We start from the raw sequence: 25,180 nt of genomic DNA, 5'->3' as shown, positions 1-25,180 counted from the left end.
TTCAGTCATAACATGGTAAAGCGTGTGTGTGTGTGTGTGTGTGTGTGTGTGTGTGTGGCTGTCCATTGCCCTGTCTGTTACCATATAAGACTTGCTCATGACTCATGCTGCTTTGTAACCTGCAGTGTGGGAAGTCATGATTCATGCATGCTACATTTAATCAACCTCAGCTCAAAATACTCTGGCATGCATGACCCCCTCCCCTGCACACACACTCAGACACACACTTGCAAATGATCAGTTCCCCAGATGCCGACACACTTGTTTCATTGTGCTCTGCAATGGTCTGAGTTCAAAGTTAGGTTATGCAGATTTAAAACAACATGAATCTTTTATATTTCATTGGAATGCTTTTGTTTATCATTGGAATTTCCCGACTATCCCATCATCCTCTGCACTGACATGGTTCTGCTGTGACATCATTTAGAGGTAATGCTGCTTCAGTCAGTTCACGTGTTTGCTGTTGTCAGGGCATTTATGAGAGGAGTGATTGTCTGATTTAATGTCTGAGTGTGGATTTTCTGTTTTTATAGAATATCTATCATGTTCCTGAATGGAATCCTTACTTAAGGATGTAATATTTATTACCAATACCAATAATAATAATACTTTGTGAGTAATAGACTTTCAAGAATAATAGTACTCAAATGAGTTACTTTGCTATTTGTGACCATGAAAACTTTTATCAGAACACCATGACTTCTTATATTTTAGATGTAAATGCAAATACCTGCATATCTTGCCAAAATGAAAATTCTACCGCCATTTACTCACCCTAATGTCTTTGGAAAACTGTCTGACTTTCTGTCTTCCATAGAACACAAAAGAAGGTATATAGTCCAAGCTGCTCTTTTCCATACAATGCAAGTGAATAGTTACTACAGCTGTCAAGCAAGATTTTCAGTAAATAATGGCTTAAATTTCAGTCCCCAAATTAAGCTATCACGTGACATCAGAAGACTTGTAATATAGCGCATAAGTCACATGAACTACTTTTAAAATGCTTCTGTACAGTTTTATTTTTTGTCATTTTTGGAGCCTGACAGCACTTTCCAGTTTCATTTGTATGGAAGAGAGCAGTTTGGACATTCTGCTAAACCTGTCCTTTGCTTTTCCACGGAACAAGAAAAGTCATACAGGTTTGGAACAACATGATGGTGAGTTAATGATAACATAATTACATTTTTTGAGGAAAGTATCCCTTTAATCTAATATCACTAATAAATCTAGCATATGATCTGATCAGTGTTCTGAGTTATACTAGTAACAAGTAAACAATCTCATATTTCTGATATACTCTTAGCCTAAACAAAGTGACCTGCTGACCTATAGTAAAGATGTTGGAATAATAATGTGCTTGAATCAACCATTTACGATCAACACAAATAGTCTCTCAGCGCAATCTGAGTGTTTTACATTATAGTCGAGATAAACACTGCCTATTCAAAGCAGAAGCTGGCGCTGACATTGTGTTTCTTACTAATTGTTTTTCCTGGATGGCTTATCTCATGTGTGTTTAGTATTGATTTATTCAAGGAGGGTTTCAGTCTGTGCTTACCTCAGTGAGTACAGAATTCAAATAAAAATGTGAGCAAAAGAAAAATGTATCTACATGTCTCAGGTGCCATTCAAACTGCAAACACATCTGATGGTCAGTAATGTGTGCTGTTATGTATCTTTTTTTTTTTACTGTGCAATATGTCTGCAACACGCAGATCCTCGGGCAGTAGCAGGTGTCATAGATTGATGATTATGGGATCTCGGCTTCTGCCTAGCCCAGCTGTACAATAACTCAAGCAAAGCTGTGCCCCCTCTACATTTTCCATTATGAATAAGTCACACTCACACACACAGCTGGCAGTCCCAGTCATGAATAATTAACAACAACATCTCAGCGTACTCCAAGAAAGAGAGAGAGAAAGGGATGATGCATTGCTTTTTCTCTCCCTAGGGGGGTAGCACAGGCAGACAATACTATTGATTTCTGCCTGGGCAAGAGGCACTTAGATCCATTTTAGAGATTGAGCCCGGCTTAATGAACACAGACTGGGCTTGGTGCCTCTACCTTGAACTTACCCCACACAACTAAATCTTTGTCTTTATAATTTGTTGTATTCTTCCCATTTACCAAATATTTTAAAATTGCACAAAACGGGACTGTAATGATGGTGAAAGAGGATGATGTGATCTTGGTGTTAAAACCCTGCTGAAAAAAACCTGGTCTTAGCTGGTTTAAGGTGATAAAGCTGGTCTACCATCCTGTATAAGTTGGTCTAGATGGTCTCTCAAGCTCAACCAGCTGAAAAGTGCCTCAAACCTCTCTTAAACCATTAAACAGAGCAGGTTGGGAAACCAGTTAAGACCAGCAAACCAGCTTAGGGTGGTTTAAGATGTTTTTATGTTGGCTTGACTGATCTGACTTTTCTAACTGATTAAAATCATTAAAATCCCATAGACTGACAATGAGGGGATGTTCAAATGGGCGAAGACTATTCAAACTTCAAATGTCAGAAATGTAAAAAATTGCTCTGTCTGTCAGTCTGTATGACCATTTGACTGATTTAGCTAGCTAGCTTGATGTTTGTCTTTCTGTAATTTCTGTATTGCCACCAAACTTCAAAACTAGTTTAAACTTCCAGACAATGCTTTGTCAAGCCAACATCAAAGTCGACAAACTTTACCTATCTAGTTTGTCATTGAAACATAAAAGAAGAAAAAATATTACTTTAATCTGCAGTGAGGTCATATGGTGGCTGTCGTTATCTCTTAATATACAACAGTTAGTTCGGTCCTAGAATCTGATTGGAAGAGAGACGTTCCATGAGTACTGATGTCTCAGAACATCAGCACTCAGACGCTTCACTGTATGTATCACTCTGCTTGTGTTTGTGCCGTTCAAAACTGAAGCGTAAGATCAGTATAGATAAGTCAGCTGAGGTAACATGCTTCTCCAGTCAGTCAGTATTTTCATTCATCTGCACTGTGTGATTTTTGGGATTACTACTACACTACTAAAGCTGGGAAATAGCTTTAAACAGCTTTAAACTAACAACTTCAGTATTAAGGCTCGTCAGATCAGATTAATTACACAAAATCAAGGCGCTTACCTCTTACCGGAGTTTCCACATTGGTGAGGAAATACTGTTCAAAATGGCAGAGAAGATTGCTGTTTCTATACTGAATGACTCTTGCCTTCAGAAAAATGACATTATCTTCAGAAAGCTGACTAACTGTAACCCGGACACACACACACACAAGATGAGACAGTCACAATGTAAGTCAAAAAACTGCTTTTATTGATAACAATAAAAGCAGGCAAAAGTACAAACGGGCAAATCCAGTGAAGAGTTGTCGAGCGAAGCGTAGGGTCAAAAGCAGGGGAATCAAAGAGAGTAAAGGGGGCAAATCCGGGAGAGTAGTCGAGGGGAGCGAGGGTCAAAGCCGGGGTATACAGGATCGAGAGGCGGGTAAACTAACAAAGGGAGTAGACAGGGGTACTAGGGGAACGAGGAGCTGGCAAGCTAAGGGGGTAATCAAGAGGAGTTCAAGAGGAGATCAAAACTAGACGAGACTAGCGGGGGCAAAGACACGGGAAACTAAATACAATAACCAACACCCGTGAAACGGATGTGCTGTGGTATTTATAGGGGAAGGTGCAGGTGTAAACAATGAAAGGTGATGAGACGAGTGCAGGTGAAACGAAGAAAGGGGTGATTGAGACGCGAGTGCAGGTGGTCATAATGTTCCGGGGGATTGGAAACGCGTGAGAAACTCGAGGAAGGGAGATTGCCTACGAGCATGTGAGCGAGTAGGAGCAAAGTGGGCGTGAGGGCTCGAGCGAGCAAAAAGAGCGTGAAAAGCTCGAGGGAGCAAAACGAGCGTGAGCTCGAGGGGGGCGGAACGAGCGTGCGAGCTCGAGGGGGCGGAACGAGCGTGCGAGCTTGAGGAGTGAGTGTGTGTGCGACGAAGCGGGGATGGGGCAGAGGAGCGGGGTTCGTGACACTAACACAATACAGCATCTTTGCTTGGGAGTACTAACATAGACAGGTGAGATAGCACATGCTTCATCTCTCTCTCTCTCTCTCTCTCTCTCTCTCTCTCTCTCTCTCTCACACACACACACACACATACACATCCTTGTTTCTCCAATAACATGTTAGAAACAGCCCTAGCCATGATACTATTTCTAAAGTGACATTTGTGAGAGGCTTGGATGCATAATTTGCAGATTGAATAAAAAAGCAGACTCATTTAATGACATCAATGAGCTCATGTTTTCCATGACAGACTTCAATCCTTAACACAGATTTGAAGATGTTGACATTTACACTCATTTACATTTAGGAGACATTATGTAAAAAACATACTTCTTAGTGCACATACTTCTTTGTCAACACATTCAAGTGTCATGTATCAAGACATACAAAACATATATGATATTAAAATGAATAAATGTCTATTTCTTTAGCCTGTTGTATTAATATTTATTAATTACCCCTTATTCATTTTAGGTAAAGTTCCTGAATATTGTTATTTACATTGGCTAAATATATTATTAATTAAATCTGCTTTATTACGTTATGTATTTCAAAGAGCATATAATTTATTACAGCTGACATTTACGTGAGCAAACAAGGTTTGAACATGAACCATAACAATGTCAAACTGAAATTCACAACTTTTTAACAATTCTGTGTACAAATAAAGGCTGTTTATTGGATCAATGTAGGTAAGCATCATAATATGCAACTACGCATTACTTTATGGAGAGCTTACAACCTACTTGTTAAGTCTTGCTTTAAGAACAGGTGGTACAATCAAATTAAACACTGACTTAGTTACAAACTAATTGGTAGTTACTAAGCAATTAGTGTGAACTTTACATCCCAACTTAAAGGGAAAGTTCCCCCAAAAATGGAAAATTATCTCACCATTTACTCACCCTCATGCCATCCCAGATATGTATGACATTCTTCCTTCTGCTGAACAAACAAAGATTTATAGAAGAATATAATACAATGCAAGTGAATGGGTGCCAAAATTTCGATGCTACAAAAAGCAAATAAAGTCATCATAAAAGTAATCTATGCAACTCCAGTGTTTTAATCAGTTTCTTCACTGGAGTCTTATCGATTACTTTTATGTCATATTTGGAGCTAATTTTGGCACCCATTCACTTGTAATGTATGGATCAATGGAGCTGAGAAATTCTTCTAAAAATGTTCATTTGAGTTCATCAGATGAAAGAAAGTCATACACATCTGGGATGGCATGTGTGTGAGTAAATGATGAGATAATTTTCCTTTATGGGTGAACTATTCCTTTAAGTGAGACCTTACGCGCAGCTGGCGCAACCCTACCCAGGTGGTGCAACCAAATTATGTTCTGACTTAGTTACAAACTAACTAGTAGTTACTAAGATCTTAGTGTGAACTTTACGTCACAAATGAAGTAATGCTGGTGCAATGCTACCCATGTTAGTAAAGCAGGGGGGGGCGGCAATTATTTGATCTCAACTAAATTTTGATAAATAAAGACACAAAAGGACAAGTGTGACAGAATATTACACATCAATATTGATTATTGTAATGTCATTGCAATGTAAGCAAAATATATGCAAATAAATTATATGTAAATTAAATACACACACTAACCCTAGGCCAGGCTTCAAATGCAACCGTCAGCTTTATTCAAAGGTAACCATATGTAATGCTCTATCTCTCTATCTACCAAGGTCACATGAAAAAGTTTGAAGACATTGTCTGATGACATTTTAATTGAGCCTACAAAACTGTTCTTAGATCAATGTACAAGAACAGACAACACACACAGAGGTCACCAGTTCTTTATCTCTGTGTGGCTGAACTGGAAAGCCCCAATGAAAGAACAATGAAAAATCCCTACTTCCTGCACTCTCATACCTTTTTCTCTCTTTTTATCATTTTTCTCATTCTCTAGTCACCGGCTTTCCTCACGCACACAGTGTCTGTCTTTCTTGCTTTCCCTCTCTGTCTCTACTGACTCTCTAGTTGTCTCTCTGTCTGTCAGTACCTGTCATATTCATGTATATCACAGACCACCCGGTTAGTAATACTGAAAGAAGGGTGTTGTGTGGAGCGATATGGTTTCTTATACTTTACAATACGTAGTTCCTCTTGTCAAATGTTTGGGGAGGTGTGACTTTGACCTAAATCTGCACACAGGCCTGTGGTAATGCCACTGTGACCTTAATAGACCTCTTCCATAATGTAAAACATGAGCATCCTGTCCTTCACACTAGAACTCATTCACCTCTGCTTACAGGAGTTGCCCTGTGCTGTACGTGTGATGCTTAAATCCGTGATCATTCATGAAATTTTGTGTCAAGACCCAGCCAAATATAAAGAAGATTTAATTAGATTAGATTTTTTGGGGATGAAAGTCCCCCGTGGTGTCATACAAGGGCACGATAGGAGTTAAGTGTTCTGTGAAAGAGCTGTTAGATGTATAAAGATGAAAAGGGCTAAATAAATGTGGCGCATTGCTACACGTTGAAGACAGTGAGGGAGAACTGTGTGTTTGAACTGCAAAAAAAAGTTATGGATAGTGTTGAAAGCATTCAGGGTAGGCCGAGAAAATAGTGAAAGAGATGGGTCAGGGACAAAACACAGGGGTCTGGAGACATTTTATTTTCTCCAAAGTTTAAATACTTTTAACTTGACACAGTGTTGTAAATATGCATAACAGAGAGACACAATGCAATAGTTAAAGATGTTCATCTGACACATATAAGATTAAGATTCAACTTTTATTGTCATTGTGCAGAGCCAATGAAATGCAGTTGTTTTCACATATCCCAACTAAGCTGGGGTCAGATCGCAGGGCCAGGCATGAAACAGCACCTCTGGAGCAGATAGGGTCAAAGGCCTTGCTCAAAGGGCCAACAGTGGTATATTGCCGGTGCTGGGGCTTGAACCCCCGACCTTTCGGTCAGTAACCCAGAGCCTCAACCGCTGAGCCACCACTTCCCTGTAATAATATGAACAAAGACAAACAATTATTAATTATAAACAATCTTATTATCATTAAAATTGCATAGATGCACAGACAGAGGCAGAAGAACACAGAGCAATATCTTAGATACATGCTCAGACCATCACATATACAAATCTTGGCACCCACTCACTAAACCTTGACTTCAGCTTGTGCATAAATGATGAAATTGAAACAAATTTTGTGGGAAAGTGGAAATCTTCCGCTTTTGTCAGTAGTGTGAAGAGAGTTGGTAAAGTCTCTTGACCTTTAAGAAGGAAAAAGTTTCATTCCTCTTTACTGCGTGGGAGAGGCACATGATAGACTGATTATGTTTGTCAATAATGAAGCATGATTATGAATCATGGATATGCAGTTAGCATTGTAGTTGCTTTCCATTAAGAACATCTCACTGAAAGTATACTTAGGAAGCCAATTCATTCTTATCAAGAGCTTATTACTCATATGCTTGCCCGAGGGTAAGACTCTGCATATACAAATCAATAAAAAAAAAAAGGATCTGAGACTATATAGGAACTCAGTTTTAAATATAATAAGTAAAGGATAATTTACAATCAGTCATTATTGCTAAATGAAAATATAAAGGGGCCTATATTTTATTATGTGAGAAGAAAATAGGAAATGTGTTTCCTGGAACAGCGGTCAATCAGCGATCATTAAACACAAGTTTCTGACTGCAGAATGCTGTGATTGACTAATCAGAATGAAGTCATTACAAGAGCATTAAAGAGTTTTCCAACTTTTACATGAATCAAGCAATAAGTAGGCCCCAGTACCCTCTTTTTTACATCGTGTGTTGCTTTGCAATAATTCCTGGAGCCTACTATTAATAATTTAATTACTTTCACAACATCCCTTATTCAGTATGAGTATGATTAAAAACAGAAAAACAAAAATCCACATTCCACATTCCTTCAAAGCCTAATTAAATTATCCAGCAGAGCCTGAAACTGGTCTCCTGATGATGCATTTGTGAATGTGTTTCATTTTGTGAATGGCTGGCAACCCTACATTCTCATGCCATTTTTGGTTAAGAATTCAGATACAGTGCCTGGGTAGCTCAGCAGCTATTGACACTGACTACCACCCCTGGAGTCACATGTTCAAATCTAGGGTGTGCTGAGTGACTCCAGCCAGGTCTCCTAAGCAACTAAATTGGCCTGGTTGCTAGGGAGAGTGGAGTCACATGGGATAACCTCCTCGTGGTCACGATTAGTGGTTCTTACTCTCAATGGGGTGCGTGGTAAATTCACATTTATGCATTTGGCAGACGCTTTTATCCAAATCGACTTACAGTGCCCTTACTACAGGGACAATCCCCCCCCAGAGCAACCTGGAGTTAAGTGCCTTGCTCAAGGACACAATGGTGGTGGCTGTGGGGATCGAACCAACAACCTTCAGCTTAGCAGTGCAGTGCTTTAGCCCAGTACGCCACCACCACACCGTAGATCTGTGTCATTTGGATCCGTGGAAATTGTGCGTGGATCACAGAGATTAGCATGACCCACCACATGCAGAACCTCCATGGTGTCCTGCGTGACGAGCCATGTGATAAGATGCATGGATTGACGGTCTCAGAAGCGGAGGCAACTGAGACTTGACCTCCACCACCGAGATTGAGGTGAGTAACCGTGCCACCATGAAGACCTACTAAGTAGTGGGAATTGGGCAGTCCAAATTGGTACAAATTTAAAATATAATAAAAAATATATATAAAAAAAAGAATTCGGATAAATGAAAGAAGATATTGATATCTTTTTATTTTGATACCTGCATTGGTGTCAGTCCTTTAGGATATCCAATAATAAATAAATGTCACAAATATTCTTTTGGGACAGTTTAGACAAAACCACTTTAACAGAAGTGTGTTTTTTCCAACCATAATCTTTTATTTTTTCTCTGTGCTGAAATTAGTGCACTTTACTTTACACTGAATAAGCTTATTAGTCTATCATGTTCTCCATGAAGTATGGATGAAGAAGTATGGAAAAAAAGTGCATCAGCATATCCATAATTCACATACTGGGCACTCACATTTTGTGGCCAATGCACTTTTCCATTTTCCAGTCACTGCTGGATAAGGATGTTTTTAAATCATGCAAATTCAGGGGTGGTCTGGTAGCTCAGTGGTAAAAGACACTTGCTTCCACCTCTGGGGAACGCTAGTTTGCTAGCTTGAATCTCAGGGCATGCTGAGTGACTCCAGCCAGGTCTCCTAAGCAACCAAATTGGCCCGGTTGCTAGGGGTAACCTCCTCGTGGGCACTATATTGTGGTCCGTTCTCAGTGGGGCGCGTGGTGAGCTGAGCGTGGATGCAGCGGTGGATGGCGTGAAGCCTCTACATGCGATATGTGTCCGTGGCAACGCGCTCAACAAGCCACGTGATAAGATGCGCTGGTTGATGGTCTCAGATGCGAAGGCAACTGGGATTCTTTTCTCTTCCACCTTTCCCGGATTGAGGCGAATCACTACACGACCACGAGGACTTAAAAGCACATTTCAATGCAAGAAGCTCCAGAGAGGCTTGTTCCCACACTGCTTACTCATGAATCAGAATGAGAAGCTTGAACCTGAGGATAATTGTTCAAACAATGTGAAGGAAGGCATTATATTCATTTCAGGCCCTTGTCTTTACACATTACCCTCTGTAACAAGAGGTACAGTATGCTAAGCTTCCTAACTAAATAATTCAAAGTGGAGCATTTGATGAGTCCAGCATGGTAACAATTGGGTCTGTCCTCAAACACTCCAAAAAAAGTACATTATTGTCAGTCAAACCCACTGAGACAGAACCATTAAAAGGGCTCTGTTAGTTATTGTGCACTCTTGCTTGTGTGTGTGTGTGTGTGTGTGTGTGTGTGTGTGTGTGTGTGTGTGTGTGTGTGTGTGTGTGTGTGTGTGTGTGTGTGTGTGTGTGTGTGTGTGTGTAATGGTAGATTTAGTCATAGAGAGTGATGATTAATACCCAGCAGAGCTGGAATGTAATGACCCATTAAGTCTGTTTCAGTGTCAGAAGGCCAAAGGAAATATACTAGTGCACACTAGACTCAGTCACATCACAACACGCTCAAAAGCCGGTGTACTGTTAATAACCAATAATTACCGTTGGCAAGCAAACCTGTCAAACTGCAGGTTTTTTTTTGAGTGGTGTTATTGCACTCAAAATCATTACATAGTTCATTGTTTAATTTTCTAAAATATTTGAGTTGGATGTAAAGGGGTTTGCTATGTGGATTTAGCATGAGGATTAGCATAAAGCAAATCATTGGCTTTTAGCACTTCAACCGTATGGTAAATCAAGATTTGGTAAACTGGCTGTAATCTGCGATCCCAGTCACAGCCACTGACACTGACTGCAGTAGTGGTCAAAAAGACCAGTTTAAGAAGCCTCTTATCTTGGCATCTGAAATGGAGTGAGGCTGGTTAAGAAACAATATGACTTCCCTTAGATAAATGCACTATGGTAACAACAGCTTTCACTAACATACCATAATTACTACAGTAACTAGTGTAAAAGTGCAATAAATCAACATTGGATCTCCTTAAAACAGTGTAAAACATTTCAGAATATTCCTGGCATTTTCCAAGACTTATTACATCCACTTATTAACAGTGGTTCTCAACCAGGGGGCTGGGTCCCACTAGGGGTCCTCAGCACACATCCAAGGATGCCTCAAGAAGACTTAAAATTAAATCATTTTAATTTAAATAATTAAAATAATCCTAATAATAATAAAAAAACAATTAAAATGCTAAAAATGCTTTAAGATGTATGCCCACAAGTTATAAACAGAGTCTTTCTGAAACTAATTATTTTAATCAGACACTTCTAGTTTTGGGCAAGGGGCCTTCAAATATTACATATACTATACATATATTATATATACCACAGTTTACGTTTACTGTGGTACCAATAATTTTAGAAACTATGGTATTTGGGTGGAAACTTTGTTGCCGTGTGAGGAGGTGGTCACAGATGAGCTTTCAGTTTCTGTTTACGTAGCAACATAAGCGGCTTTGATCTGTCAGAAGTGCTCTCCTCAGCAGCGCAGAGTGTGTTTGTGAAGATGGGGGAGAGTGGACACACATCACAGAGCACATCATATGCTGTCATTAGCTCAGTATGTCCATAAAATGCAAGTGGATGGTGATCAGACCTTTGAAGCTCCAAAGAGAACAGACTGGCAGCATAAATGTCATCGATATATCTCCAGCAGTTAAATGAATCTTCTTTCTGCTTAACACATTTTTTATTGTTATTATTCATACAGATAACAAAGAAAAGAAAAACATATAAACAGAATCAACATTTAACCCCCACTATTACCCCTCCCCAATCCCCAACCCCACCCTCAACAAACATCCCTGGGTTACATATAAGTATATATATATATATATATATATATATATATATATATATATATATATATATATATATATATATATATTTATATATATATATATATATATATAAATCACACACACTTAAAACTATGCTTCTCTCTCCACTGCCCCTCCCCGAGAGCCCTCCAAAAACGCCAAATAGCTGCCCCATTTCCCATCAATCGAATCCCAGATCCCCAGCTTTCTACATGATGCTTCCTCGAAAGCCACCACCCACCACATCTCCATGCACTACTCTTGAAATGAGGGCACTCCAGCTGACTTCCATCCCCTTAAAACAATTTGTCTGCCAATCATAACACTGGTTAGGACCCAATTTTTTGCTGCTCCCTAAAATAGTACAGAGCAGGTGGCGCAGCTGTAAATACCTACTGAGATCTGGGAATCTCAAAGTGCTGAATCAAATTTTAAAAGGATCTCAACACTCCGCTCTCATATAGGTCACAGAGTTTAGTAATCCCCCTCACAATCCACTCTGACCAGCAGAAAGGGGACTTATTTTTACATAATTTTGGGTTCAGCCATATACTTGAGGCAACATTTAAATAAATGTCTGAATTAAACACTCCGGACACTTTTGTCCATACCGAGTGCAAATGCGAGATAACAGGTTGTAACATAACTTCTCCGATTAGTTTGATAGAAAGGCTTTGCAATGTCGAAATAGGGGCAAGAACTTCCTGTTCAATACAGAACCAGGGAGGGGCTCTCTCAGGTGGAAGAGACCAATGAGCCAAATGTCTGAGACCGAATGCATAATAATAAAAAAAATATTGTGTATGCCTAGCCCACGTTTGACAGTCGGCCTAAGCAACTTACTGAAATGTAATCTGGGACACTTACTATTCCAAATGAAGGACTTTGCTATGCTATAAACTTTTTTGAAATAAGAGAGGGGGACATCTATAGGGAGAGACTGTAGGTAGTTGAATTTGGAATTGTATTTTGGAATTAACCTTCCCAATCATATATAAATGTAATTAACCCGACTGCCCACATCGCTCGAATAACGTTTGAATTATACACGTTGAGCTAAGCAGGGTTGCAGGCTAAGCAGGGTTGAGCCTGGCCAGTACCTGGATGGGAGACTTCCTGGGGAAAACCAAGGTTGCTGCTGGAAATGGTATTAGGGAGGCCAGCAGGGGGTGCTCACCCTACGGTCTGTGTGGGTCCTAATGTCCCAGTATAGTGATGGGGACACTATACTGTAAAAAAAGCACCGTCTTTCGGATGGGACGTTAAACCAAGGTCCTGACTCTCTGTGGTCATTAAAAATCCCTAGGGCACTTTCTCGTAAAGAGTAGGGGTTTAACCCCGGTGTCCTGGCCAAATTCCCCCATTGGCCCCTATCTATCATGGCCTCCTAATAATCTCCATCCCTGAATTGGCTACATCACTCTACCATCTCCTGTCCACCAATAGCTGGTGTTTGGTGGGCGTTCTGGCGCACTATGGCTGCTGTCGCATCATCCAGGTGAATGCTGCACACTGGTGGTGGTTGAGGAGATTCCACCCTATACTATGTAAAGCGCTTTGAGTTTGAGAAAAGCGCTATATAAATGTAAGTTGTTGTTGTTGTTGTTAAGTGTCTACCAAGCCATGCCCACAGAGGATACCAAGGACCAATTGGTCTCCATATAAACACTCACCAGGGCATGATTTGAGACTAAAATGTTTCCAATTGAACTATCAACAGATGAAATGAGGCACTTTGATATATAACAAAAAAAATATCTATTCTAGAATACATCTTATGGACGGATGAAAAAATTGTATAGTCCCTACCAGATGGGTTCAAAAGTCTCCAAATATCTGTAAGACCAAAATTTTTACACACCCTGAGAAGTGTCAATGTTGCTCTTGGGAGCTTGCACACGTTTACTTCACTATCATCAAGGATCATCAGTCCATAAAAAGATTAAAGTCTCCTCCTGCAAGCAGCTTGCAACATCCCTTCAAGAGCTATAAAAAAGCCCTTATCATCAACTTTAGGTGTGTACATATTAGCCAAAATAAGACTTTGCCCCTGAATTTCTGCTGAAACAATAATACTCCTAATTTATCTATCTGTTTGAGACATTTGAATTGTAGATGCTTATTGATCAGTGTAATGACTCCCCTGCTCTTACTTGAGCGAGCACTAATGAAAACATGTCCCTTCCAAAGTTTTTCAGCTTCCTGTGGGGAAAGATGCATTTCTTGAAGACACACTATGTCATATTTCTGATGCTTAAGAAGAGAAATAACCTTCTTTTTATGGGATGCCCCAACCCATTCACATTCCATGTGGAGAGAGACAATTCGCTCATATTAACATTTTGACATATGAGAAAAAATATATTGTGTTTCAAAAACAAAATTATAAAGGCCACATTCCAACATTAGTGCAACAATCAAACCCCAAAATTCTCCCAGAACCAAACAAACAGAAAAAAGAAAATCGTGCGCATGAACCCCGCACACGACAGTGCCAACTGGTGTCCATCCATCTAAACTTAAACAGTCCATGTACGCCTACGAGAGCCCCCACGACAACTTTGCTGTCGGATTGCTCAAGTCCGGTGTTTCTGTAAAAAAAATTTGAGACAGAGTTACAAAACAAAAGATACTCTATAAAACACACTACAGCCTATAGGCATAATAAACACAAATAATTTGTAGATTCATCCACATAACTGTCCCGAAGGTGTGTTCTTCCACAAAACAAACTCCAGCCACTAGGCAGAACCAGCACAAAAAAATAAAATAAAATGCTCTCAGTTTCCTCGGTCAAATGAATGTTCAGTGAGCCGGCACATTCGTCTGCCACATGAGTGCAACAAATGACCTAATCACTCCAATGTCTTGCAAAAAATACTCCACAAAACAAACTCCAGCCAATAGGCGGCCCCAGCACAAAGAACATTCATCCACAAAACTGTCCCGAAGGATTGTTACTCCACAAAACAAATTCCAGAACCAGCACAAAAATAAATAAAAAGGTGCTCTGTTTCCTCGAACAGTCAAGTGAATGTTCAGTGAATTGGTCCATTCTGCTACAACGTGAGTACCACAAAATAACTCACTCCATTGACTTTATGAAGGACATCGCTTGCTGGGAACATGTGAATGTTTTATAGCCATGCTTAGCATCTATTCTCAATTTGGCCGGGAACGTAAGTGCGACCTTTCGTTAATGTAAGAGTTTCTTGCATTCCTTGAATCAATCACATTTCTCTCTTGTCGAATTTGCAATGTCTGGGAACAAGAAAATGCTGTGGTTCTTCCAAAAAAGCCTTCCTTTACTCCTCGCCTCGTGTAACAGCAGATATTTATTGGATGATCTCAGAAATTTAGCCAGAATTGATCGGGCCTGTCTCCCTCAGCGGATTGACGAGCCGGAACCCTGTGACCTCGCTCAATTTCCAGATTATGGCCTTTTATGTCAAGTAGATTCGGAAAGAGCCCTTCCTGGAATTTCACCATATCCTGACCCTCTTCGGCTTTGGAAATTCCGATGATTCAGGATTTATTCCACTGGCTACGGTTCTCCAAGTCCTCCAACTTCTCCCAGACACACTCCAAATCCACCTTGGTCACTAGCAGATTAGCGGCTCAGAGAACTTAGTCTCCATGGCAGAGATTGATCAACGTATTACAGCAAGATTTTCCAAGTCAGCAACGACCTTCGTCAGCATTGCCGACATGTTCAACATTACACACCGAATTTCCCTCATTTCTCCGACCAAATCGACTCCCGGGCTTGGGGCCTTCTCAGGGGTATCAGTTTGAGCACATAAGTGTCTTTCAATGTCTCCAGAGCTCGAGGATTTTGAATTTTTTTACATTTTGTCCTCCAAGAACAGTGTTTCGAATCTCACCGGTTTATGTCATTAATAGTGTTAAAACTAGCAAAGAGCACAGAGCTTGTCGTTCACACATCCGAACCTCGCATGGCATCACGTGACTCAATGAATGTCTTCTAAAAGCAATATGATCGCTTTTGCCATGAAAAAGATAAATATTTACTGTAACTATAAAGCATTGCTTCCGTTATCATGTTGCTATTTCAGAGTACATGAATTTTCAGAAGCAATGTTGATTTCCCATGTTGACCTGAATCAGCTCGACACAATGTGTCTGGATGTATGCCCAGTCATAACACTTCTCTATCATTTGATCATTGTTTGATGAAATGCTGCTGCCATGATTGCTAGAAAATGTGCACAGCTTTTCTGAATACGGCACTATGAAAGGCTAATTTACATAGGATGGAGGCGTGTTTACACTGAAAAGGATGACAACGACTTGATTGCAGGTGGTTAGTGAATAAGACGCAGGTTTTTGCGCTGCAATACAGCACCCAAAAGTGGTGCAACTGTTCAGTGAATTCGCCGTAGTGAAAAGGCCACACTGCTTCTTCAAAAATTGCTATTTTAATCCAATTTTCATAATAACCAATGAAGCAAGTCTGCATTGCTCATTAACAGGATAACATTTTAATAAGAAAAGTTGGATTCTGAATTTTTTGTCACACTATTAGGGGGTATTCATCTCTAAAGTGAGGCTCTGGTAGTCTTCCAGTCCCTTGAGCAGGAAAAAGTAGAATGCCAGCGACAAAGACATCACGGAGCTCTGCTTTTGATGTGTGTGGGAGTGTTCCTTACAAAACCAGTTAGCTGCCACGCTTAACAAGATTGAGAAAGGCCTACGGAATAAAAAAAAAGAAAGGAACGGAGAGAAACACATGGAGAAAGAGCAACAATCCATTGCATCCCTCAGTACTTAATCGGTAACGTGAACGAGAGTAGTAATTTGTGGTAAGTTTGTGTGCATATGCATCATACTTTTCTGAAAATCCCAGAATGGAAATAAAGCACATTCCAATTCTGAAATAGTGTGCTTGGATTCTTATGAACCTTGCAACCATATCTGGAAACATTATTCTTGGAAGACAGGTCATTATCCTTTGAAGAAAGCAATGAAAACATATTTAGAGTGAAATCAAAATGAAAAACAACAATTGGAGTGACCAGATCAACTTTTGCTGTGAAGTCTGGAACTGCACGGGACAAATGAGCTCTAACAGGGGAATAAAACTCGAAAGAAAATGCCCCAACAACTGGCTTTGATCACTTTTACTCAGGGACAGTCCAGAGTCATAAATTAACCAGGGCACAGATAAAAAATGCCACCAAAGTGGCATAAATTCCCTAGATATTTAAATTGTGGGGGCAAGAAATGCCCTTTTAATAAATTCCTTTAATAATCTGTTATCTACCATTTCACATTTCGTTGTATTGATCTGTAGCAGTCATGTCTGTATTTGCTCTCTGCACTGGCAAGTGTTGTTGAAAGGGTACTTTAATTGAAAGTACAATTTATGTACTATATTATATAATTACAAAAACTGCAGTAATAACTAGGTACTAATCCTAAACTTAACTCCAATTCAAACCTTAACCCAAATTAAGTACATGTAGTTACCTAATATTACTCAGTATTTTCTTAGATAAGTACACTGTAAGTATACTGAAAGTACACATAAAGTGCAACCCTTAATTGATGAGTTATTTGCCATAAATCGATGAAGTGTGATTTAATTTTTTTATGGTCCAACACCCCCCCCCCCCCCCCCTTCCATCTTCTTTCCATAAAATAAAAAGTAAATTATATAGTTTGATTCTGCCTAACATCTCCTAAAAAAGTAGTCATGAACACTATGACTGCTGTGTCATTCTCTCATTTTGAATCTCATAGCTACTTGTTGATTGATGCTGCAGTTGATCTTCATTATGAATATTGATATTGTCATGTTTAAAAAGAGTAGTGCTTGGCTTGATGAGGATGTGATTGCACCGATGCAATGCAGCCACTATTTACCTGTCTTTGTCTTTGTATTTGTCCTTTTCATGGTAACCACAGTCTCCTTCCACACGCATGCACATATGTGCACACACACTGCAGTGTATGATCTCTGAACCCACATGCCGTGTGGTTTGATTTTCTGATAGTGAGTGAGAGAGATAGAGAGAAAAAATAGAGAGAGGGAGGTGTCTGGCCCACTGCTTCCAGTCTCTTGGTTGAGGAGTTTCCATTTGCACACACAGCCATTTCCAATGACTGAGAATAACTTTCCATTTTCACGTTTTAATTTGGGCCACAATAAACTGTCAGCCTTCAGTCAAGGCTCACAGCTTTTACAGGCTGCTTGTTCTGATTGAAGTTGCCTACCTCAGCAACCACCGCATGCATCCTGCTTCAAATGGAGCTAAGCTGTGCAAGTCTACTGCCTGTCTGCATCGTCTGTACGGAGTACACAAACTACCCATTTTTCCCAGTCAGGAGTTAAATCAAGATGACAAGGGTAAGAAATTTGAGGCCAGTTTCTCTGTGGGTTAGAGTTTGCCTTAGGTGCAGTCGCTGGAGGTTGTGGGAGCAGGGAGGGGTGCTGGCTGCAGAACCCTCACCACAGGGAGGCAGACAGTGGCAGCCCTGGCTTCAAGAGGGATGGAAACAGCAGTGTTGGCTTGGACTGGAGCTCTGTAGGAATTGTTTAGTCATGCACTGATCATTCCGTGAGCAGAAGAGCACAACTTAAATAGCTTAGTGTGTTGTGGAAAAGACTGCTGGCAGAGGCTGAGGGTAGAGATTGTTTCGTTTAAAAAAACAATTGAAATTTGCCTGATTCAGAGCTTAAGAATCCTCTCTCTCTTACTCACACAAGTTCAAGTTCTTTTTTGGCATGAATGTTTTTACATACAATATGCAAGTTATCCAAAGTATCAATATGCATAAAAACAAAACAAACATATATAATATGAAAATAATAATAACTAGATGGGTAAAGTTTGTCAAGATAAACTTGGATGTTGGCTTGACAAAGCCTGACATGTACATCATGTACATTCATTTGCAATTAGTTTTATGCAAATAAATTAATAATATGCCAGATACCATACATAATTAAATCATGTGGGTAGTGTAAAAGTGTTACATGTATACCCTTACAAAAATTGAGAGTTCGTGGCAAATTCGCAACAAACTTGCTGCAAATTCGCAGCTGATAGTTTTCACATGCAAATGAGCTTTGCGGCAAACTTGCTGCAAATTGTCCATTGTTTCCAAAGGTTTTCTGCAAGTTTACCACTACTGTCGAAGAGCTGCAAACTTCTGGCAAACATTTGCAGTGAATCACAAGCTCATTTGCATGTAAAAATAATGAGTGACAAATTTGTGGCAAGGTTGAATGCATGCCATTTTGTTACGTTTACATTTATCCATTTAACTGATGCTTATTTCCAAAGCGACTTACAAATGAGGAGAACAACAGAAGCAAATTGTACTAGTGTGTACTAGTGCTGTAATACAAGTTTCAAAATTGTTTAGAGAAGTACCCCTAGCAGGACTTCATTTAAATAAGAAGACAGTGCACTAAAGGGATTGTGTCAAGTGCTTTTAGATGTGTCAAATGTCTTTAGATGCTTTCTGAATGATGTTAGAGAACCAGCTGCTCGGGTGTAGTTTGGCAGGTCATTCCACCATCGTTATAACAAATGTCCAACTCAGAGATAGGTGCTTCCAATGTGCACTTAAGGCAGCATAAGTGTCAAACTCTCTCTTCCTTCAGAAGCCATAGAAATTTTCTTGCTCTTTCCCTTCCTTCTAAATGAAAGGATTTGCATTGCCTGATAAGTGTTCAGAGAACATATGCGCACTTGTCAATATTGCAAATAAAAATCCTTAAGAGGATCTTAAGGTTGTGCTTTCAAGTCTTTATGCTGAGCTCTACTCCAGACCATCAGTCGTCATCATATTCACTCGGCATTTATTCAAATCATCAGGGATTGAATGCTAATTGAGATTAGTGATATTCAATTGGCAGCCAAAATGCAACCCAGCCATCTTCTTCAAAGAGAATCCCCTCTCCCAGTCAGCCCTTACTGATGAGATTAAACTTGTGTCGTTAAGTCATTGTGAGGTCTGATTGTCAAAGGGTCTTGATAGAGGGCCTGGGGTATGTGGGCAGAACAGGATTGTGTACAAAGAGTTGATTCAGAATTGCAGATGCACTTAAGCTAAGTCTCTAATCACACATGCACCTGGTGTACTGTTTGATGGGTGAAATTAGGGGAGAGAGAAAAGCTATGTCTTTGGAATTATGGTAATCTTTGTGACTGTATGTCTGGAGATCACTTGCTCCAGCATCTCTCCGCATTCCTCCTACATAAGAACCGATAGCAGAATCCCCACTGTTTCGACTGTTTCAACTAAATCACCCTCGCAAGCTTGCATGATGCACAGCTAATCTACCACTGCGTGTTTGCATAGGGTCATTGTTTAAAGTGTGAATCTGCACCTGCTTACGTGGGGGTGTATGTTCAACGAGAGAGTGTGAATGCTGCGACGGAAGCTGATCCCCACGTGGATTGTGTGGGAGGGTTTGGGGCTTTGTTTTTGCTTGTTGCTTTGCGGGAGTGTGGTTGTGTGTTTACTTGCTGTGGCTGAGATCTTTGAGGAGGTGGTCATGGTGAGATTACTGAACCTTGTAGCATAACAGGTTCAGGTGCATTTGTGTGTATGTGTTTTTGTAAACGGATAGATTACCCAAAAATAAAAATTCTGTCTTTTTATTCACCCTCATTTCATTCCGAACCCATGAGTTTATTTCTTCTGTGGAACACCAAAGGAAATCAGGAAATCATGGAAATTGCTCAGAAGAAAGAAAGTGATAGGGATTTGGAACAACATAATGGTGAATAATGAATGACCGAATTTTAAGAAGAAAAAAAACTGTATCAGGATATTTACAATCTCAAAGAATAAATAGCACTGGATACAGAGGATAGTTACCTACAATCAACTGAAACAAAAAGCTGTCTTTTTAAGAGGTAACTTCAGCTAGGGCTGTTCACACCAAAAGTGTTTTTGCATCCACTAGCACTGTTTTTCAATTGTTTTCCATGTTAACATTCACTAAATGGGTTGTTTTTTGACAACTGTGTCACGTTTCACTGTTTTTAGCATCTTTCATGGGAGCACTGCATTTTTAGTCCCTGTATCAATTTAAAAAGAATGAAACGACAAATACTAATCTCGAGACATCTGCATTCTGCTCTATTCGTTGTGATGCATTTAGTTTTTTTAGCGCTAGAACACATTTGTTCTGAACTGTTATGGTAGAAATGCTTTAGCCAATAGTTACATGAACACTACTCAAAAATGCTTCTCTCAGAGTCAACGGAATTTACATTTACATTTATGCATTTGGCAGACGCTTTTATCCAAAGCGACTTACAGAGCCCTTATTACAGGGACAATCCCCCCCGGAGCAACCTGGAGTTAAGTGCCTTGCTCAAGGACACAACGGTGGTGGATGTGGGACTTGAACCAGCGTCCTTCTGATTACCAGATTACCAGTTATGTGCTTAGACCACTACACCACCACCACTCCGGAATTGAATGCTATGTGTTGTTTTTGCAAAAAATGCCTCCCGGTGGAACACGCCACTGGACCCCCCTATGTATAAGGTTGTATTAGGCAGATTTCTGTGCGTACCCCTCTGATGAAATCCTGCAGGCACCCATGAATATAAGTTACATGCTCTTGGCATCTGGATGATGCAAATTGACCATTTGGTTTCTGTCTCTTTCTGTACAGGGTGTGAGCAGTATGTCCGTGGATGAGAAGTCTGAAGCTCCCATGTACGTGTATGAGTCGACAGTGCACTGTGCAAACATCCTGCTGGGTCTGAATGAGCAGCGGAAGCAAGGCCTGCTCTGTGATGTGACCGTGCTGGTGGAGGGAAAGGAGTTTCGCGCGCACAGGGCGGTCTTAGCAGCCTGCAGCGAGTACTTCCTACAGGGCTTCGTCACCCAAAGTGACAATGAACTGGTTCTCAGCATGCCAGAGGAGGTATGGATATGCACCTACACAGAAAACACATACATACTGTATACATGAACAAGACCTTTTTTTCCAAGTAATTTTTCAGTATGCCTGATATCAACATGTGTAGTGATTGATGTACGATTTGTCATCAATGGAATCAGAGACCCTCCCCTCGAAATCCAAACACAACTGGTCAAAAGAGACTACAAGCAGGAGATGTGCATTGCTATCAACTTGTGATCACATGCTGCTGTTCATCACTGATTATGACTCAATAATATAACTCAATGTCTCTGTTTATCTGTTCAAGTTAGACACTTATCTCTGAAAAGTATGTAGTGACAAACATTATGCTAGTTAGCAAACCTGTTAGCCTTAGCAAAACACATCACTGTCCTGACAGCCTTTTAAAAAAACCTAGAGTTGCCGCGAATTTGCCACTCATTATTTTCATATGCAAATGAGCTTTGCGTGAAACTCTTCATTGTCGCCAAAGATTTGCTTTAGGTTCTGGTGACTACTGGTGAAGAGCTGCACGTTTCTAGCAAACATTTGTGGTGAATAGCAAGATTATTTTCATGTGAAAATAATGAGTGGCAAGTTTGTGGCAAGTATGCCCGAACTGTTGATTTTTTGTAAGGATGGTGTGTAAATTTTGCACATTGCTGGTTAATAGCACATGCATATTATGCCTTTAGGTATGTTAAATTCATACAATTGCTGATTTCAATAGTTTTAATGGAATTTAAGTATTAAAACTGGCTTAAGGGTAGGCTGTGATTTTGCCTTTAGCGTACACAAATGCACACACACACACACACACACACACCTCTGCTTTCCAACCTCTGAAGTTTTCTACAGAGGCGTTTATGTCACATATGAACACCTGCAGTCATGTATTCACACCCCCACTCATACATCAAAATCTCATGTGAATGCACATGCTCAAAAGTGGGACACTTTTTACACAAGGGGGCATGTAGTTTTAGGTGGGCTATGACCACAACAGTGTTGAGGAGTACGTACATATGTATTATCTACAATATGCCTGTCAAATATATTAGCATTAAATTGCATTGTTATGATTGAGATATCGAGGAATGTTTGGGGATTGCTGAGGAAGGTTTTGCTGTAAACAAATTAAGTCTTATTTGCCTTAAAAGAGGTAAACAGCTTTAGAGACTTTAAACTACAAAATGGAATAATTATTTCATTCACTTCTTGCCTCCTTCATTAATTATTTATCAGTTTATGTCTCTCTCTGTCCCAAAGTTGTTGCATTTAATTGAAATATATAGTCAAAAAAAGAAATGAATAGATGCATATAAAAAGTTGTAAATTAAAGAGGTATAAAGGTATAAAAATACAACAAATAATAAATAAAATGAGGGTGCAATGTGCATGGAATGAGACAAAAAAATCAGTGCAATATATTAAAGGGGTAGTTTGCTCAAAAATGTTGTCATCATTTATTCACCCTCATGTTCTTTCAAACCAACATGACTTACTTTCTACTGTGGGACACACAAGGAGATGTTAGGCAGAATGTTATAGACTGATAGCCTCAGTCACCATTCACTTTCATTGTATGAAAAAAAAAATGAAAGTAATAGTTCACCCAGAAATTTACATTTACTCACCCTCATGCAATCCCAGATGTGTATGACTTTCTTTTTTCTGCAGAACAGAAATGAACATTATCTTAGCTCTGTAGGTCATTTCACTTTCACATGCATTGGAAGGAACTACAGAGCTGAGATATTCTTCTAAAAATCTTTGGTTGATGGCATGAGTGTGAGTAAATGATAAGAGAATTTTCTTTTTTGGGTGGACTATCCTTTGAATGTGAATGTTCAGTAAGACTAACATTCTGACTAACATCCCTTTTTGTGTCCCACATATGAAAATAGTCATATGAGTTTGAAACAACATGAGGGTGATTAAACGGCAACAGAATCTTTATTTTTGGGTGAATTATCCCTTTAAGATTGCATTTGTTTAGCCACCAAAATCTCGAAAGATTGAGGTAATGTATCTGTGTGTTAGAGACTTTGTGCTCTTTGTTTAGTGTCCACATATGCAGCAGTATCCTTTATGATTGCCTTAGTGATTGCAGCTCGACAGCCAAAGCCTGCCTCACTCCTGCTGAACATCGCCCCCTATATGTCAAATAAGGCAAGTGGAATGGGAAAGAATGGGGGGGTTTAAGCTGGGGTGGGGGTGATACTGGTATGTTGGTTAATTAATAAAAATCCACTGCAGATGAAATGTCAAACAAAGAGCACACCCACCTCCTGTTCTCCTCCGCACCCCCTCCCCACCCCCCCACTCACACCCACATTTACCCCACCACATCCACCCCTCCCAGATGACCTTGTTATTGTTGAGTCGTGGCGACTGCATGGGGTTAGTGACATCATCTGTGTTAGCCAGCGAATATCGAGCACAGAGAGAGAGAGGCCTTTAATCGGCTCTTTGTTGGGAATCATATCATGAAGAGTGACAAAAACAGCGTCCCCCACAGAAATGGAACCCCTGTATTAGACAGCCAGCATTTCGAAACTGAAGAATCTCATAATGAATCACTGTCCATACTTTGGTTTCTGAAATGTACCTTCTTATCCCTCATATTCTGTTGAGACTGATCCAAATTATTTGTGTAAAAAAGTAATATTCATTTCAAAATTATTTTTGCTATTTCATTATGTTCCTCTCGCTTAATTTTAAGTCCATTTGGCAGCTATCATTGAAGCTTTAACCCTTTGGTGTATAACAAAGTGGCCATGCTTTGTGGAAAAATACAATAAAACAAAACTACTCCATTACATTTATTCTCGGAGATGCCAAGCAGAAGTAAGGTAAAAAATTTAATAGAGGATATGTAATGTCATCAACTTTTTTTTTTAGCGCTACTTATAAGATTAGAAAAAGTTGTGAAGTATCACCCTGATTCTTGAATGTTAAAGGGTGTGTGTGTGTGTGTGTGTGTGTGTGTGTGTGTGTGTGTGTGTGTGTGTGTGTGTGTGTGTGTGTGTGTGTGTGTGTGTGTGTGTGTGTGTGAATATGTAGTTTTTTTATATATCTTTGGTGTGATATTAGGTTGATTTGCTTATTCTGTCAGTTGTGATTATTTTTTGACTCTCCCATCAGAGGGTTGGCTTTGATGGTGATTTTGGATCCCCTCCAGCCACAATAATTAGAAGACAACCTTCAAAACACACTATATACCCAGATTAAATGGCCTTATTAACTGTCAGCTCCAAATACTGTATGTATGGCCATTCGTCACATGATGAAACCATGTGTAAATGTTAGGGCTGTCAGCTTATATCTCCTCCCAGGTGTTGCCATTCTCTCTCTCTCTCTCTCTCTCTCTATCTCTATCTCTTTTTCAATTTTAAAGTACTTTATTGGCATGATTGTGTTTACATACAATATTGCCAAAGCATTAATACACAAAACAGATAATGACAAGACAAATAATAATAAGATCTCTCTCTGTCTCTGACACAGTTCAGCACAAACCGCATTGTGTGTGACTGTAATTTTCAAAGGAAGCTGATTCACCAGCTCTCTTGCTCTATTATAATTCCTTAATCACATAAATTGCAGTGCCATTTTAACCTCTGCTGATTTGGGTGATTCTCTTCTCTAATTCTTCTATCAGACCTCATGCTTTCAGACATATTTCTATTTGTAACACATACAAATTTTAATTCTTGTAATCAGATTACATTTACCGACTATCAATTAAATGTATTACTTTACGAATCAAGAAACACATGGTGCTGTAGGTATGACTTGAGTGTGACAATGAAAAAGAAGGAAATATAGACATACATTTTACTTAATTAAACAGATAAACAAAAACTT

At 39.6% G+C, this 25,180-nt stretch overlaps 1 protein-coding gene across 1 annotated transcript in view; it reads left to right on the top strand.

Annotated features, from left to right (window-relative positions):
- Window positions 1–285: 285 nt before the first annotated feature.
- Window positions 286–25,180, top strand: part of LOC127624325 (transcription regulator protein BACH2-like) — a 57,945-nt gene continuing 33,050 nt past the window's right edge. Inside the window, exons 1-2 of the mRNA XM_052099105.1 lie at window positions 286–429; window positions 21,077–21,331. Coding sequence (XP_051955065.1) covers window positions 21,089–21,331 — 243 coding nt within the window. The 5' untranslated portion in view covers window positions 286–429; window positions 21,077–21,088. The remainder of the gene's footprint in view (window positions 430–21,076; window positions 21,332–25,180) is intronic.

Source organism: Xyrauchen texanus, chromosome 30 (genome assembly GCF_025860055.1).
Source record: "Xyrauchen texanus isolate HMW12.3.18 chromosome 30, RBS_HiC_50CHRs, whole genome shotgun sequence".
Taxonomy (NCBI): domain Eukaryota; kingdom Metazoa; phylum Chordata; class Actinopteri; order Cypriniformes; family Catostomidae; genus Xyrauchen; species Xyrauchen texanus.
This window is presented reverse-complemented; position numbering and strand designations above follow the sequence as displayed.